This window comes from Rhincodon typus, chromosome 15 (assembly GCF_021869965.1).
Source record: "Rhincodon typus isolate 14 chromosome 15, sRhiTyp1.1, whole genome shotgun sequence".
Lineage (NCBI taxonomy): Eukaryota > Metazoa > Chordata > Chondrichthyes > Orectolobiformes > Rhincodontidae > Rhincodon > Rhincodon typus.
Genome location: NC_063346.1, coordinates 23938243 through 23954377, shown reverse-complemented (window position 1 = coordinate 23954377; position 16135 = coordinate 23938243). Strand labels below are relative to the sequence as shown.

Here is a 16135-nt window from a genome sequence, read left to right as displayed (position 1 = left end):
ATCCAGACCTGTCTGGAATGAAATTAGGAAACATTTCTATACATGAAGGGTGGTAAATATTAGAAACTTTTGCAAATGGAGGGTCATGTTATATATTCATTGTAAATTATACACTGTGATACATTTTTGTTAGTGCAAGGTATTAAGGTATATAGGGTAAAAGTGAGCTTGTGGAGCGAGGTTGCAGCTCAGTTGCTATCTCATTTGAATGGTGAAACATACTTGAGGGGCTGAGTGGCTTACTGTTGTTCCTCTGCTCCAAAAAAAGGTGGCAATAGTAAATTGGTCTAACAGGAACTATATGTAATTATGGGATTGCTTTATTGAAGGATCTACATAAGTTACAGGTGAAAGCTGATGCAAGTTTCGAATGAGGGACTCACGGCATATTTAGTAACTCTGCCGTAACACACATCTTTACTTATGTTAAAGTTTGGATACTTAGTGAGTTCTGATTCAAAGGTGGATATGGCAAGGGTGGGAAACAGTTGGTCTCTAAAATCACTAGCGCAAATCAATGTTTTAAGCACATTGTCTCACATTTCAAGTCAAACTCCTTTAATTGCCTAAATGCAACAGTGAATTGTACCAACTTAAGTAAAAAAAACTAAATTCATAATGCAAAAGTTAAATATACATATACACTTCGTGCACGAATACTAAAGTAGGGCAGTTATAATAGTTATTGTTTTTGATTCTCTTTTCAGTAATGTTACTTCATTAATGCATAATCTGCTCTTTGTTTACCAAGCTTGATATAACAGCACTGCTGTCAAGTTTTGTGACTCAAAATAATTGAAATGCTTTAATAATTCAATTTCAGCTAGTGCATATTACTGTACTGTGCAAGATTTCAATATAAACATGTTTATATTTTGATGAGGAGTTTTTGTTTTTGTACAGAACAGTTTTCTTCAGAAAAATGTCAATTTTTTTATTGATCTGTGTCCTTGCCTTCTCTGTTTCTATTCACCTCTTTTGTAGGTCAGCTGAATTGTGAATTCATTGTAACTTGACAAACAGTGCTCACAATTCATTTTTATGGGGGAAGGGGAGGAGAATTTGTCTGTCTTCCAGCATATCTGGATTAACAGAATCACAGCCAGCTTTTTTTTGTCTTGTTTAAACACATATGGCAGGCAGATTGTAATGTCAGATGAGAGTTGAATTTTAGGCTGTGAATAGACATTGGCTGTTTCTTCTGAAGAATTACAATTTGTTATAATTTACCTTATGCTTTCTCAAATTCAGAGTGTCACTTGGAAGTCAAACTAGGGAATAAATCTTTAAGTCCTGCCAAGTGGGATTTTTTCTGTTTGTATTATGTTTGGGATAATTGCAAGTGCACTTTTCTCCTGATCAATAATCATTTCAAAGAAGTGTAAATGTCAGTTGTTTGTAGTAAGAAATAGTTCACAGTTATGCTTGCTTGAGTTTTCTCCAAATGTTTCAGTTTCTGCAATGAGCCTTCCTGAATGTTGGACTGCAGTCTGTTTCATGGTTTGAGTTCTGTTTATCCCAATGGCTTCTGAGAAAAAAATTAGTCAAATCTATCATGTGGTACACTCCCCTGTTTATTGTCAAGACTATTTATTACTACCTCAATGTATGACCTGCTTGCATCCTACTGAATTTTTTAACTACATCGACATTAAGGCTGTAGTCACTTTTTTTTGGACTCCTTGCCAGCTGCCATTATCAATGGGAGCCTTCAGTGAGATTTATCGGTTTACTCAAACCTCAGGGGTGTGGTGGGAATGATCAACATTCCTGAACCCAATTAGCTCCTTTTCCACTGACTATGCTGTTGCTCATCCATCAACAACTTTTCAATTGTGACCAAAATGGAAATCCTGCTATGTATTTTCCCATATTAACTAAATTTATTTTAGTGTCCTATTTACTGTCTTTGGCTGCAATCAGCCAACCAACCATTAAGTGACCAACAACTTAAGTTGTAATACTCTTCTATGCATGTCTTAAACAACTCAATAACACTCTTGTGAATATTAAATAACAGAAAAATGTTTTAGAAGGAGCTCAAGTTGTAAAATTTGCAAACTGATATGTAAATCAGACTTGTGAAAGTTATCTAGACTTAAGACAACCAGATTATAGATTTGTAAATAAAGGAATGTTTCCTGAGGATGAATAAAATATTTAGTTATCTGAACAATCTATACGAAGAAATAGTCATCATTTGTATCCCACCTACAGGATGTGGTTTTACTTTGTCAATGCAGTCACCTAAAATAGACTGGAAGCATGAATGAACAATAAGTCTGTTGTTCATCTGAAGGGTCCTATTTCAGCAGTCCTTAAGGGTTTATTAAATCAGTATTGCTGTTTCTTGCTAAACTTATTGAACTTGCACTCACTGTTGTACACTGATGTTCATAAATTAGTTACTTCACTTTTTTTGCAGTAAAGTTATAACGTATTCTCACAAACAATTAGAGACTACAACTTGACCTATGTATTGAAACAAAGTGTGCAGAAATAGTTTTAACCCTTAAATGATTTAGTGGAAAAAGAAACATAAGATCTGGTATGTTCTATTCAACTTAAATTTTTAATAAGTAGGCTACTCTCTAGTTTTTAATCTGGTAAGAACATTCAGATGTGCTTGGGTTGTGGAAGGATTCAATTACTTCTATTGTCTTCACTTTTAAGATGGTGCATGTCATTGTAATCGTTCAGCCATGTTTCATCGGATGAAAGTCACTGTTTCACTATATGAATTCAGTGATAATTTAACAAAAATGCTTATGATTATGAGAAAATTTTGAATATCCAAAACACTTGCAATATTTTGTAACCCATACCAATCCAGGACATCCTTGTAAATACCATAGCTGTTACAGAATTTGTAGAAATTTGAGGAGAGTGCCCACAACCACCATCTGCAAGGCAGTATAGGATGGGCAATGGGTGTAGCCAGGTTAGCATTACACATTGAAACATCAAAAATAGGAGCAGGAGTAGGCAATTAGGCTCTTCGTCTTCTCCATCATTCGTTATGATCTCGGCTGATCATCCAACTTAATAGCCTGTTCCTGCTTTTTGCTCATATCCTTTGATTCCTTTAGCCCCAAGTTCTGTATCCAACTTCTTCTTGAAATCATGCAATGTTTTGGCCTTGACTGTTTTTTGTCGTAGCGAATTCCACAGGATCACCACTCTGTGGGTGAAGAAATTTCTCCTCATCTCAGTCCTAAATGGTTTACCCCATATACTTAGACTAAGACTCCACTGCCAGCAGGGACATCCTTCCTGAGTGTATCCTGTCTAGTCCTGTTAGAATATTATCATTTTTAATGAGATCCCCCCTCATTCTTCTGAACTGCAGTGAGTGTAATCCTAACTGGTTCAACCTCTCCTTATATATGGCAGTCTCACCATGTCAGGAATCAGTCTGGTTAAACCTTTGCTGCACTCCCCCTGTAGCAAGAACATCCTTCCTTCCTCATATAAGGAGACCAAACGTGCATGCAATTTTCTAGGTGTGGTCTCACCAAAGCCCTGTATAATTGCAGCAAGACAACCCAAAAACAAATTAACATTATTCATGTATCAACTTAGAACACTGTCGATATAGCATTTTATTCACACATTGGAGCAATTATTTTTAAGTACCTTGTGGACATGCATTAACAGTGGCCTGACAAGAAAGTTACATTCCTATAGCACAGGATTATAGCATCTCAATCAGAGGAAAATGATAAAAGTAGCAAAATGATGGTCTGATGAACAAATGGACTACTGTAAGCATGGATATTGCACAATTTCTGTATCCACTAACAATACAAGTTTTTACTTCAGGATTTGATTTTTCAGAAGGCATTGGGTGTATTTCAAATTTAATCTCAGACAAAACAAAATTATAAAAGAACCATTTGTTTGGACTACATTGAAGAGAAACAAAATAATCATGTCAGGGTTTAAATTTGGAAGGCCTGTTTGACATAACTGTGAAGTACTTCAAAAATGGAGAAATTACACTAATAAATTTAGCTGGATATAAAGGTGAAAGCAATACATTGCAAAAAGCGATTGACAAATGCCTTATGTCTGAAGTCTAGTGGAAGCCTGTAAAAGCTGACTGAAACCTTAATGTGATGCAGATAACTGTGATGAAATTGACTTGTGATGCTTTCATGGTATAGTATGACTGAACTCTGCATAATCCAAAAAATATTTGAATGGAAGATGATGCCCATGCACCCTTTCCAACATTGATCCATAATTTCTGATTGCCACCAATGCAGTTGGGCTGATATGTTGCTGTTGTGATGCAACGTTTTCATCTTCCACTTGAAGGTAATTACTGGTTGATAGTTCACGGCAAGGTATGTGGTCCACAGTCTATATGCAACTTTTGGGTCATAGTTATCAAGGCTACATAACCCTACTACATATCTTAGATTTCTCATTGAAATCTTTGGGATGCCTTGGATATTAATGGACATCAATGGATAGTTTCTTTCTAATGTGTTTTCTAATGTAATTTCCAAGCCCTGGAAATATAAGAAGAAGATGCATTCAGAGCATGAAAGGAAAGGTAATTTTGGTAATAAGAGTAATGATGGTTATAAGTGGGAATTAGGATAGTGGCGCGAGCACAATATTGGCATACGTAGGCCAGGTAGAACAGCAACCAAGACATGGTGAACATCGTTCAGAAATGACCACATATCTGAGAATAGGGACAGGGAATGTGTGAACCAGACTATGAATGAACAAACAAAGCAAAGATTCGCATGAATAGTAATTAGTACAACAGAACCGGAACACCAGGAATAGCTGAGCATGGTACCACTGCTGAGCTTTTACAGCATTTCATAAAGTTTATGCATGTTTAGCTTACATTCCTTGCTGTTGCATTTTATTTTGCTAGTAATAAGTTCAGGAAATTCTATTTTTTTTTCACAAACTTCTCAGCTTCTACCTTCTTCCAAACTTAGACACAGCACCCCTGTTCGCTGTTGCTGCACCCTCTTTAAAATTGAAAAGTTTAGTTGATATTACCTTTCATCATTTGTCCTCCCAAAAAATAACACTTTTTTGTGCTAAACTTCATCTGCAGATTATGTCTTCCTGATGTTTGTGACTGACCTCTTCATTGTTTTACTTCACTTCTGAGTTTCACGTCATAACTTTGAAATTACATTCACTATGCCTAGGCAAGACCATGTCATTAACATGGATCAAAAGAAGTTATGGTTTTAATTCTGAACACTGATCAGTCACGATGTAGAGTGGTGAAGCAGGCCTGACTACTCTTGCTCCTATGTTGCATATTCCTTGGGGAAATATAACTATATATATTTCTATCCAGTCTGGGAACCAGCTGCTTACCTGTACTCTTTTCTTTCTGTTCCTTAACTACTTTTGCATCTAGGCTATTTCACCATCCTTTTTAAGGGTTTTAATTTTCTTATGTGGTATTTTGAGAGTCTATGTACACAACATCAAAAGCACTACCAAATGCAGGTAGACCTTATCTCTCAGAATCCCTCCAATAACCCACCATTGATGTTAGACTTACTGTAGTTCCCTGGCTTTTCCTTGTGGCCTTTCTTAAATAATGGTGCAGCACTGGCCACCATCCAGTCTTCTGCCAGCTACTCAATGGCTGTTGATAGCCAACATGGCTTTGGTCATAGGTAATCGTGTCTGACAAATTTGATTAAGTTTTTTTGAAGAAGTGAACAAGAAGATAGATGAGGACAGAGCAGTAGATGTTGCCTACATGGACTTCAACAAGGCCTTCGACAAGGTTCTGCATGGTAGACTGCTTAGTAAGGTTAGATCACATGAGATCCAGAGAAAGCTAGCCAATTGGCTTGACAGTAGGAGACAGAAGGGGGTGGTAGAGGGTTGTTGTTCAGACTGGAGGCCTGTGACCAGCAAGGTGCCAGGATTGGCGCTGGGTCCACTATGCTTCGTCATTTATATAAACAATTTGGATGAGAATATAGGAGGCATGGTTAGTAAGTTTGTAGGTGACACCAAAATTTGTGGTATAGTGGACGATGAAGAAGCGTACAAGAGGATCCTGATTAGATGGGCCGGTGGGCAGAGGAAGGGCAGATGGAGTTTAATTCACATAATTGGTAGGGCCCTGGGGAGTGCTGTTGATCAGAAAGACATGTTGATCAGAAAGAGGGTGTGGGTATATAGTTCCTTGAAAGTGGTGCCATAGGTGGGCAGGGTGGTGGAAAAGGTCAGACCATTGAATACAGGAATTGGGACATCATGTTACAGCTGCACAAAACACTGGTAAGGCCATGTTTGGAGTACTAAAATTCTGGTTGCCCTGCTATAGGAAGGATGTTATTAAACTGGAAAGGGTGCAAAAAGATTTCCAAGGATACTGAGACTAGGGGCGTTTAAGTTATAAGCAAAGGCTGGATATGCTAGGATTTTTTCCCTGGATCATAGGAGGCTGAAGGGTGATCTTATAGAGGTTTATACAATTGTGAGAGGTATAGATAAGGTGAATAGCCAATGTCTTTCCCCAGAGTTGGCAAGTCCAAAACGAGAGGGAATAAGTTTAAGGTGAGAGGGGAAAGATTTAAAAGGGACCTAAGGGGCAACTTTTTCACTCAGAGCATGTTGCAAATATGGAACCAGCTGCCAGAGGAAGTAGTTCTTAATTATTACCCAATTACTATTTGTATTTGTAAGAGACTTTTGGGGCGTCTTTGCTGTCAGCTGCTGGCCATGAAGGGATCGAAAAGGAAAATGAAGGGAGGAAGCTGATGCTCTTACTTTCATACAAAACATTTAAAAGACATTTGGATAGGTACAGGGATAGGAAAGGTTTAGAAGGATATGGGCCAAACGCAGGCCAATGGGGCTCATTCAGTGTAGGAAGCCTGGTCAACATGGACAAGTTTGGCCGAAGGGCCTGTTCCATGCTGTATGACTTTATGACTCCATGAAACTACATCTTAATTCTTTGCTACTTGTCATGTAACACAATTAAGCCAATCAAGCATAATTTGCCATTAACAAATCTGTAGTGATTTATTCATTAAGAATTTATTTTGGGGGAGATGGTTGCATAGTGGTAATGTTATTTGACTCGTAATCCAGAATGTCAGGCTAATGTCCTTGGGATAGATAGTCAAATTCCGCCATGGCAGGCAGTGGTGTTTGGATTCAGTAAAAATCTGGAATAACCACTGTCAATTGTTATAAGAACTCCTCTGGTTCACTAATGCCTTTTTAGGTAAGGAAATCTGCTGTTCTTACCCAGTCTGGACTCCAGACCCATGGTAATGTCTTTGACTGTTAACTATCCTTGGAGTGATTAGGAATGAGCAATAAATACTGGCCTAACCAGTGACACCCGCATCCTATGAACAATTTTAAACAATTCCAAATGCCAATTAATTTTATCCCCAATTACTTTCTCCAAATTTTCTCCATGACCACTGTTAGGCTGACGGGACTGTAGTTACTATGTTTATCCTCTTTTATCTTTTTCAAACAGGCGTGTAGCATATGCAATCCCCAATCCTCCGACATCATTCCCATGTTTAAAGAGGGTTGGAAGATTGTGGCCAGAGCCTCTGGAATTTCTCCCCTTATTTCTCCTCAGCACTGCTACGATACATCCCATCTTGAATGAGATGGCTTTTCTACTTTAAGAACTGCTAACCTTTTATCCTCTTTTTATCCTCTTTTTATCCTATTCAGTATTGCTGTTGCTTTCTCCTTTGCGGCATTGGGAATGTCCTTTTATGAAGACAGATGTAAAGTACCATTTTGAGATCTCTGCCATACATTCTGCCTTCACAAGATCTCCTTTTTGGTTCTTAATTATTACCCGATTACTATTTGTATTTGTAAGAGACTTTTGGGGTGTCTTTGCTGTGAGCTGCTGGCCATGAAGGAACCGAAAAGGAAAATGAAGGAAGGAAGCTGATGCTCTTACTTTCATACAAAACTAAGACTGAAACAGATTGGAAACCAAACATCTGGAGGGACTGGAACTGATTGAAAGTATACAGAAAAGACACAGACGTCAGCATAGATGAGTATGATCCCAGTGGTGCTGTTTGGGCAGGCTGAAAAAGACAGGCTAAATCAAGAAACTGAGAATTCGGCAAATTTACAGTTGTTACAGCTGCTTGTGTTGCTTGAATCTAACATTAGTGATCTACAGTGTCCATACTGTGTCAGAATGGGAGTTCAGGAGGTTCAGCAGGCAGTCGTTTTTGGTCAAGACTGTCTCAGTGCAACTTGGGTTGTTTGTATTGCTGCTGTAAGCTGGACATTTGGCTAAATCCTAGAAGAGCTGAATTTTTTGATGGGAGAAGACAGATTGATGACATATGGAACTGACTGGACTGCCAAGCCAATTTGTAAGATCTCTCTTAGATGTATATGCCATTTAATGTGTAATTTATAGTTTATGATTGAACATAATTTGCCTGTTAAGATCATGTTTAACTTGTGTTTAGATTTTAGAGTACATGCGGTTAATAAGATAGTATTTAGTGTTAGCTTTGCTTTACTCTTGTATAGTAAAATTTAGTTTGTTTTAAACCACAGAAACTTGTGGCTTTATTGATCTCAGTAAATTACTAGGATTTCAGATTTCTTCTTTTCCATAAAAAGTTGTTGATGTCAACCAAGATCCCAGCATATCTATTCTGATATAATAAAAACAAAAAAAAAACTGCAGATGCTGTAAATCTGAAACACAAACAGAAAGTGCTGGGGAAACTCGACAGATCTGGCAGCATCTGTAGAGAGAGAAGCAAAATTAACATTGAGTCCAGTGACCCTCCGGCTGATATTCTGTTGTAGCTCCTGTTGTTTGCTTTTGGCTGTGTTTGCTATATTCAAGTGTTATGAATTTATCATGAGCATTTTTCTATTTTCCTTTGAACTTGCTTCATACTTTTTTAACTCACTGAAAATTGATCTTCCTCCAGGAATAACTTTATGCTTGATTTTCCATAACCATTTTTAACCTAACATTTTGCTTACTGTTTACCAAGTGTTCTGTCTTGAAATCAGGCTCCAATTGCCCTGCTTCATTCCTCAGAAACTTTCTTCATCATTGGGTTGAAACACATCCATCAAAAAAAGTTCTCTAACAAAATCAGAAAGTGCTGGAGAAACTCAGCAGGTCTGGAAGCATCTGTGGAGAGAAAAACAGTTTTTATGTTTTAAGTCCTGTAGCCTTTCACCAAAACTAAAAGCAGCTAGGAAAGGGATGTTAGATCTCCAGCATCTTTTCTTTGTTTAAGAAAGCTTTCTATTGCCCTGAATTTAGTGACATTCCCAACAACTGCTGTAATTTCATTCCTTCCTTTAGTCTTGGTGCAGTGAGCAATTCACTCACTGATCATTCTACTAGAAAATACGTTCTTGTCATGTATAGACAGTTTCTTTTACATCTCACCAAGACTTTCAAAGAATCTCCACAAATCCCTCACTCTCCTGGTCCATTTTGTACACTCACCTTTTCAAGAGCATTATGACAATACAAATATAATTGTGTGAAGATGCATAGTGCATCTTTAGAAGTAAAAGTTGCATATTTCATCTAGAGTTGATATGATGTACATGCTGAACATTCTCTGTTTTCAATCTGATTTTGAACATTTGTAGATCTTTTCTGGTAGACCTCTAAAAAGCAATGAGCATTTTTTGTCATGATGCAGTTCTTGTAAATATCACTGAGGCCACAGGGTAGGATGTTGTTTGCTTCAGACTGCTTCATACTTAATGCATAATTTCTACCTTTCTCCACGTGACTACTCAGTTAAAGAGATATTATCAAAACTATAAGGAAAGGTGGATCAGGCTGGAAACCTCTACTTTCAACAAGAGATGGTAACCAAATAGAACTTTTGAAGGTTTGATAGACTCGATGTGAGAGAAGATTTTTTTTCAAAATTAGGACAAGGTCAGAAATCACACGACACCAGGTTATAGTCCAAAAGGTTTATTTAAAAACACATGCTTTCAGAGCTTCACTATTTCTTCAGGTGTTAGTGAGGGCAGTCGTGTGAGACACAGAATTTATAAATAAAAGATCAAAGGGTCACACCACTGATGAGGATGTATTAAACAAACCTAAGATGCTGTTAAATCTTTAATCAGTTAGAAGGTTTTAATTAATTAAAATGTATATGTAAATCCTCTAAGTCTTTTCAAGTCACTGTCCTGAGGGAACTAAAAGTTTTATCAGTGTCAAGAAGAGGTGACATTTTAGGTCAGACGATGCATGTTAGGTGTGAGGAGAGAGAGAGAGAGAGAGTGTGTGTGTGTGTGTGAGAGAGAGAGAGTGAGGAGGGAGAGAAAGAGAGAGAGAGAGTGTGTATCTATGTATGTATGTGTGAGGGACAGAGGGGTCATTTGCTTATAAATTCTGTGTCTGATACTTCCTCTCTCACCTAACACCTGAAGAAGGAGTGAAGCTCCGAAAGCTTGTGTTTTCAAATAAGCCTGTCGGACTATAACCTGTTGTCATGCGATTTCTAACCTTGTCCACCGCAGTCCAACAACAGCACCTCCATATCAAAATTAGAATGAATAGAAGATGGTCTTGAATAAATCCTATTGGGCATTCAGGAGAAATTCCTTTCGCTAGAATGTGGTTAGTATATAGAATTTGATAGTGTATGAAATAGTTTGTGTGATTGGTGTGGATCAAGGGAAATTAAATAAAGGGGAAGGAGGAGAAGAGAATGTATGTTAAATGAAAAACAGTGGGAGGAGGTTTGTGTGGAACAGAAACACTGGTGTGGACCTGTTGGTTCAAGTGGCCTGTTTCTGTGCTAGACACTGTTCCTACGTGCTGTTTAGAATTGTGCCATAAAGTCTACAGTGCTACTTCCTTGCCCTTCTATCAATAATAACACCTCATTATTCTCTGCATTAACCTGGTTATATCACTTGTCTGCCACTTTCGTTCACCGCTGTATATCCTGTTGTAAGCAATTTGTATCATTCTCACTGTTTGTCACTCAAATTAATTTGAAAATATTATTCCATATTCCAGGATTCAGGTAAATTATAAATAGCAATAGAAAGATCTTAGTTTTGATATTGGGGAACACCACTCCATCACCCTTGAGTCTGAAAAAGAATCATATTGGGGTGCCACAGGGTTTGGTCCTTGGACCCCAATTATTTAAAATCTGCCTAATGACTTGGATGTGGGGCTACAAAGTAATAGAGCCAAATTTGCAGATGGCATTAAAATAGATGGGAGAGTAGATTGCAATGAAGAAATAAGAGATGTACAAATGGATATAGATGGGTTAGATGAATGGGCCAAAATTTGGCAGATGACGTTTAATGTGGATAAATGTGAGATTAGCCATTTTGGTCAGAGCAATTGAAAGGCACTTATCTAATTTAAGTGAAACTACAAAGTGTTTTGGTTTAGAGGGACCTAGGTGTTCTCGTGCATGAATCGCAGGAAACTAGTACACAGGTATAGCAGGTAATAAGGAAGGCAAATGGAATGTTGGCATTTATTGCTAAAGGAATAGAGTGTAAAAGTAGGGAGATGTTGCTTCAACTGTTCAAGGCACTAATGAGACTGCACCTGGAGTATTGTGTGTAATTTTGATCCCTTTACTCGAGTGATATAGTTGTATTGAAGGCAGTCCAGAGGAGATTCACTAGATTGATTCCAAAAATGAGGGTTTTTCTTATGAAGAGAGATATACTGTCTTGAGTTTAGAGGAATGAGAGGAGATCTAATTGAGGTATATAAGATGCTAAATGGCATTGACAAAGTGGACATGGAAAAAATGTTTTCTCATGTGGGGCAAGCTAAGACAGAAGGATAAGGTGGAGCAGATTTAAAACAGCTGAGGGGAAATTACTTCTCTCAGTTTTGTGAATACGTGGAATTCACTACCTCAGTGCAGTGAATGCTGGGACATTGAGTAAATTTAAGGAGGAGATAGACCAATTTTAATTAGTAATGGGTTGAAAGTGTATGGAGAGTGGGCAGGAAAGAGGAGTGAAGCTGAACTGAGATCAACCAGGATCATATCAAATGATGAAGCAGGCTCAAGGACCTGAATTATCTACTCCTGCTCCTGGTTCTTATTGTCTTAAGCTAAATTTTTAAAGCAACAGAATACTGGCCTTGGTATTCCATAAGCTTTAACTCTTATCAAGCTTTTGTGATGCTTGTCAGGCACTTTCTTAAAATCCATAAATAAAGAGTCAATCCCATTCTCTTTATCATAGAAACATAGAAAACAGGAGCAGGAGCAGGACCATTCTGTCCATCCTTGGATTTAGAAAGGGAATACTAAAAACATCTTGCTCACAATGTTTGTTAGTACAGATTGGAACATTTGAAAAGCTCTGTTTCTGTGCATCCAGGCTTACACTTAAAAGTTTTGAATTAAGGTGTACTTTAACAGAAGGTCTTTGTCTGCAGAAACTTCGTGACCTGAAAACTGCCCATGGTATTTTTTCACTTGTGAGTGGCAGAGAAATAACAAACTCAATCAAATCATTTTTCTCTTAACTTTTTCTTGTTCACAGTGGAGAACATTCAGCTAAATTTGAACCTTCAGGTGGGAAACAAAAGTGGTGTTGTGTGCAGCGGTGAATTGACTGTTTGCCTGGATGGCCTTAATGTTGACTTGGGAAATTTGCCTAATGGCACCATCATGACAGAAAGTAAGTACTGCACACACATGGTTCATTCTGATACTCGGATTGAGGGTGGTGGGTCATACATAAGAAATTACTTAATGCCTCTTAATTGATTTGCAGCTCTTCAATGAGAATGTGTGTTTTTATAGTTAGTATTAAAACTGGTAAGTTTGTTCTTCAAAAGTAATTGTTTCTTGTTAGAATTGCAAAATTCCATTTCATGATTCTATTAATAACTTAATTTCACAAAGTCTGAGGTGTTATCTGTTGCTTGTCTTAAATTGATTTTGAAAATGATGACCATAGTTTTATTACTGTCTTAAAATATGGGTCTTGTTTATTAGCACATAATAACAGCAACTTGTACACTATGGAACACTCTGTGTAAACTTACTGTATTACCTTGTATGTTATAGTACAAAGCAGTTAGTTTTCAAGCAGTCAAATTTTGTTTAATGTTTATCATTTCCATTTGGTTTTAACCTTAGTGTTTATTGATAGTTAATTTTAGGTTGGCTGAAAAAATGCAGGAAAATTTTAAGTGCATTGGCACATCAGTCATATATCAAAATTAGGTGTTTTGCAACATCTAATTCTTTAATCTTTAAAAAATATTTGCATATACTTAATTGACTTTTATTGTCAGCATATCGCAACACTGTATAAGAATGACTTAAGCCAAATGAGAGCCATGTTTTCCTTTAGTAAATTAGTCACCTGTTATTCACAGTTTCTCTAATTTCATTCCAGGAATAATTTCATTCATCCTAATGACATGTCTCATGACAAATGTTAGCTTCTTTTCATCTTGATTCCTGGAGGCTGGAAATATTTTCTTGGGTTTAGAAATGTATCATACAATATTTCATAGGGGTTGCATGTTGAATTAATGCACTAAATTTGTTAGAAATCCAATGAAAAATTTGGAGCATAAATACAATTTGTAAACAAACTAAGAAGCGCCACTAAGTTTAACTGGTACAGTACATTGAAATGTTTGAAAAACAGTGCAAAAGTGTACGCAAACATTATACTTAAGATTTCTTCTTAAGCAACAAGTTGATGAGATCACTGCAGAACCTGAAGCCCGGGCCCCCTCTTTTTCTGACCACAAGGGAAGATGATGAGATGTTGACTTTGTGAATTGCTTTGTCCATCTGTAAATTCATTTTCTTTGCATGCTGCTCATAGTTTTGCTATGTTTAACAAAATTATGAAGATGATTTCTAAAACATTTATTCAAATTATCTTGATTAGAATGCTTTTACAACTTGGATTACATTAAAATATTTCTAACCATATTTAAAAAGAGATTTTTGTAGTTATTCAGTAATTGCAATAGATCAGAAAGTATTGATTCTTAATGTACGCTCTTGTATTTTATGTTTCAGTGCTGAGTATGCAATGTTTTATTTGTGCTCTGTGAAAGACAAAGCTGTTTAAAGGAAATTTTGAACCCAGGCTGCTTAATCTTCATAAGTCATTGGGCACTATTTGTAGACTTCTGTGGTTTTATTAACTTCATATTTCAACTGGGACTATATAGGAGCAGGAGGAAATAATTCACCCTTGGGCTTGGTCCACCATTTAATTAGATCATGGTATATCTGTACCCCAACTCTATTTATATGTTTTTGCATATTCCTTGATACACTTATCCAACAAAAATCTATCAATTTTAATTCCAATTAAGCTGGAATCCACAGCATCTGTGGGAACAAGTTTCCAGATTTCCAGTCCTGTTTGTATGAAAAGTACTTCCAAAGATTTAATTGTCATTTAAAGATTATGAACACTGGTTTGAGGTTTTGCCACCAGAAGAATTAGTTTCTCTCAATCTCTACTGTGAAACCCTTCTAATTTAATTCAATTAATTCACTCAGCACTCTTCTAAATTTAAGAGAATAGAAAACACGTTTGTGTAATCTGTTTGATAATTTAATCCTGTTATCACTGTAACCACTTCAGAAACAAAATATCTTTCCTGAGGTTAGATGACCAGAATTGAACATTATAGATCAACTGAAAACCAACCCAAACTCTGTATGACTAAAATTTTCCTGTTATTGTTTGACAACCACTTTTAGAAAAAGGCCATCATTTCATTTACTTTTTGGATTTTGTACTAGCTTTGAATGATTTGTTTACATGAATGTTTGGGTGAAGTGCACTTTCCTCTAGTTAAATATTGTCAAAGCCATAACTAATATCTATAGTCACTATCACAAAGTGTATACATTTGCCACCAAGTCTGTTTCTCCTTATCAGCTGTCTTAGGCAAAAGCAGATGGTTTGCAGCCTCGGTGTGTTATTCAATGCGAAGCTGAGCTTTTGACCTCATGCTTGTCATCACTAATACTGCCTACTTCCACTTCCACAAAATTGCTTGCTTCCGACCCATTGTAGCTCCATGGTATGAGAGCCGTACATGTCTTTGTCACCTCAATGTGACTCTCCTAGCGGATCTCCCAACCGCCATCCTTCATAACCTTCACATTTTTGCACACTAAGCACCAAACCTAATTCTACTCTCTCATCATCCCTGCCCTCAGTCATTTGCACCGTCCTTGGAACATAATTAAAATTCTTATCTTGGTATTTAAATCATTCCACTTCCTCTGGCTTTACTGGGATCTGCACCCCTTAAATCCATGTACTATTTGCAGTTCTGCCATTACCTGCCTGGACACCACTCTTGATTCTCTCCCTTAGTATTTCTGTGCTGTTCTTCTTTTCAAACCTTTCCAAAACGCGTTTGTTTCATTATGGTTTAGTATAATACTTTTTGAAAAGGTTTCTGAGAAATACCTTAGAATGTTCTTCTATACTTACAGCATCATGTAAATGTAGATTGTTGCTTCTGATTCTGAGTCTGAAACAACCTACCATTCAGAGACCCAGAATGAGAAAGATACTTGGGCAGTATTCTTTCAATCGGTTCTCAAAGGGTGTGAACTAAAGCACACAGCTTTCACTGTCAATATGCTGAATGCATATTGAATTTTATTTTTTTTTCTTATGATCAGGGTAGTCATTTTATGATTTTGTCCCCTTTCTCCAGCCATCTCCAGCCTAGTAACCCGTACACAACGGGCAGTCATTCAGCTGTGACATCATTGTATTAATTTCATTCATATTTATGGTGGGGCCTTTCGAAGTATAGGCTGAAAATTTCAGATTTTCCCACATTTAAAGGCCTCTTTCAAATCTACCCTTTTTGACAGGCCCTGCCCCTCCCTCCATAAACATTTTTATTCAACTTTTTAGAATTTATCTTTTTGTCGTCTGAAGAATTTCCAGTGTTTACATGGCAATGTTCAGGCAGAGTGGAGACAGTCATGGCCGCACAAAAGAACAGAATGCACCCTTCACTACTTAAAGCCTGACGCAAAGCCTGAACTGCTTTTTTCACCAATTGCGTGTCCAGACCCTGTAAAGTGCTTGGGGAATCCAAATATGCATTTATTACCCTCAATTTCCA

General features: G+C 37.2%; 2 protein-coding genes across 3 annotated transcripts in view; one reads left to right on the top strand and one right to left on the bottom strand.

Moving 5' to 3' along the window:
• dhx38 (DEAH (Asp-Glu-Ala-His) box polypeptide 38) overlaps nt 1-16135 on the bottom strand; it is a 210461-nt gene that overhangs the window by 26182 nt on the left and 168144 nt on the right. The gene's annotated exons all lie outside the window — the stretch shown is intronic.
• wwp2 (WW domain containing E3 ubiquitin protein ligase 2) overlaps nt 12487-16135 on the top strand; it is a 129596-nt gene continuing 125947 nt past the window's right edge. The window contains exon 1 of one of the 2 annotated variants that reach the window (XM_048605723.1): nt 12487-12678. In XM_048605723.1, coding sequence (XP_048461680.1) covers nt 12669-12678 — 10 coding nt within the window. In that variant the 5' untranslated portion in view covers nt 12487-12668. The remainder of the gene's footprint in view (nt 12679-16135) is intronic. The other variant, XR_007263762.1, reaches the window with a different exon arrangement.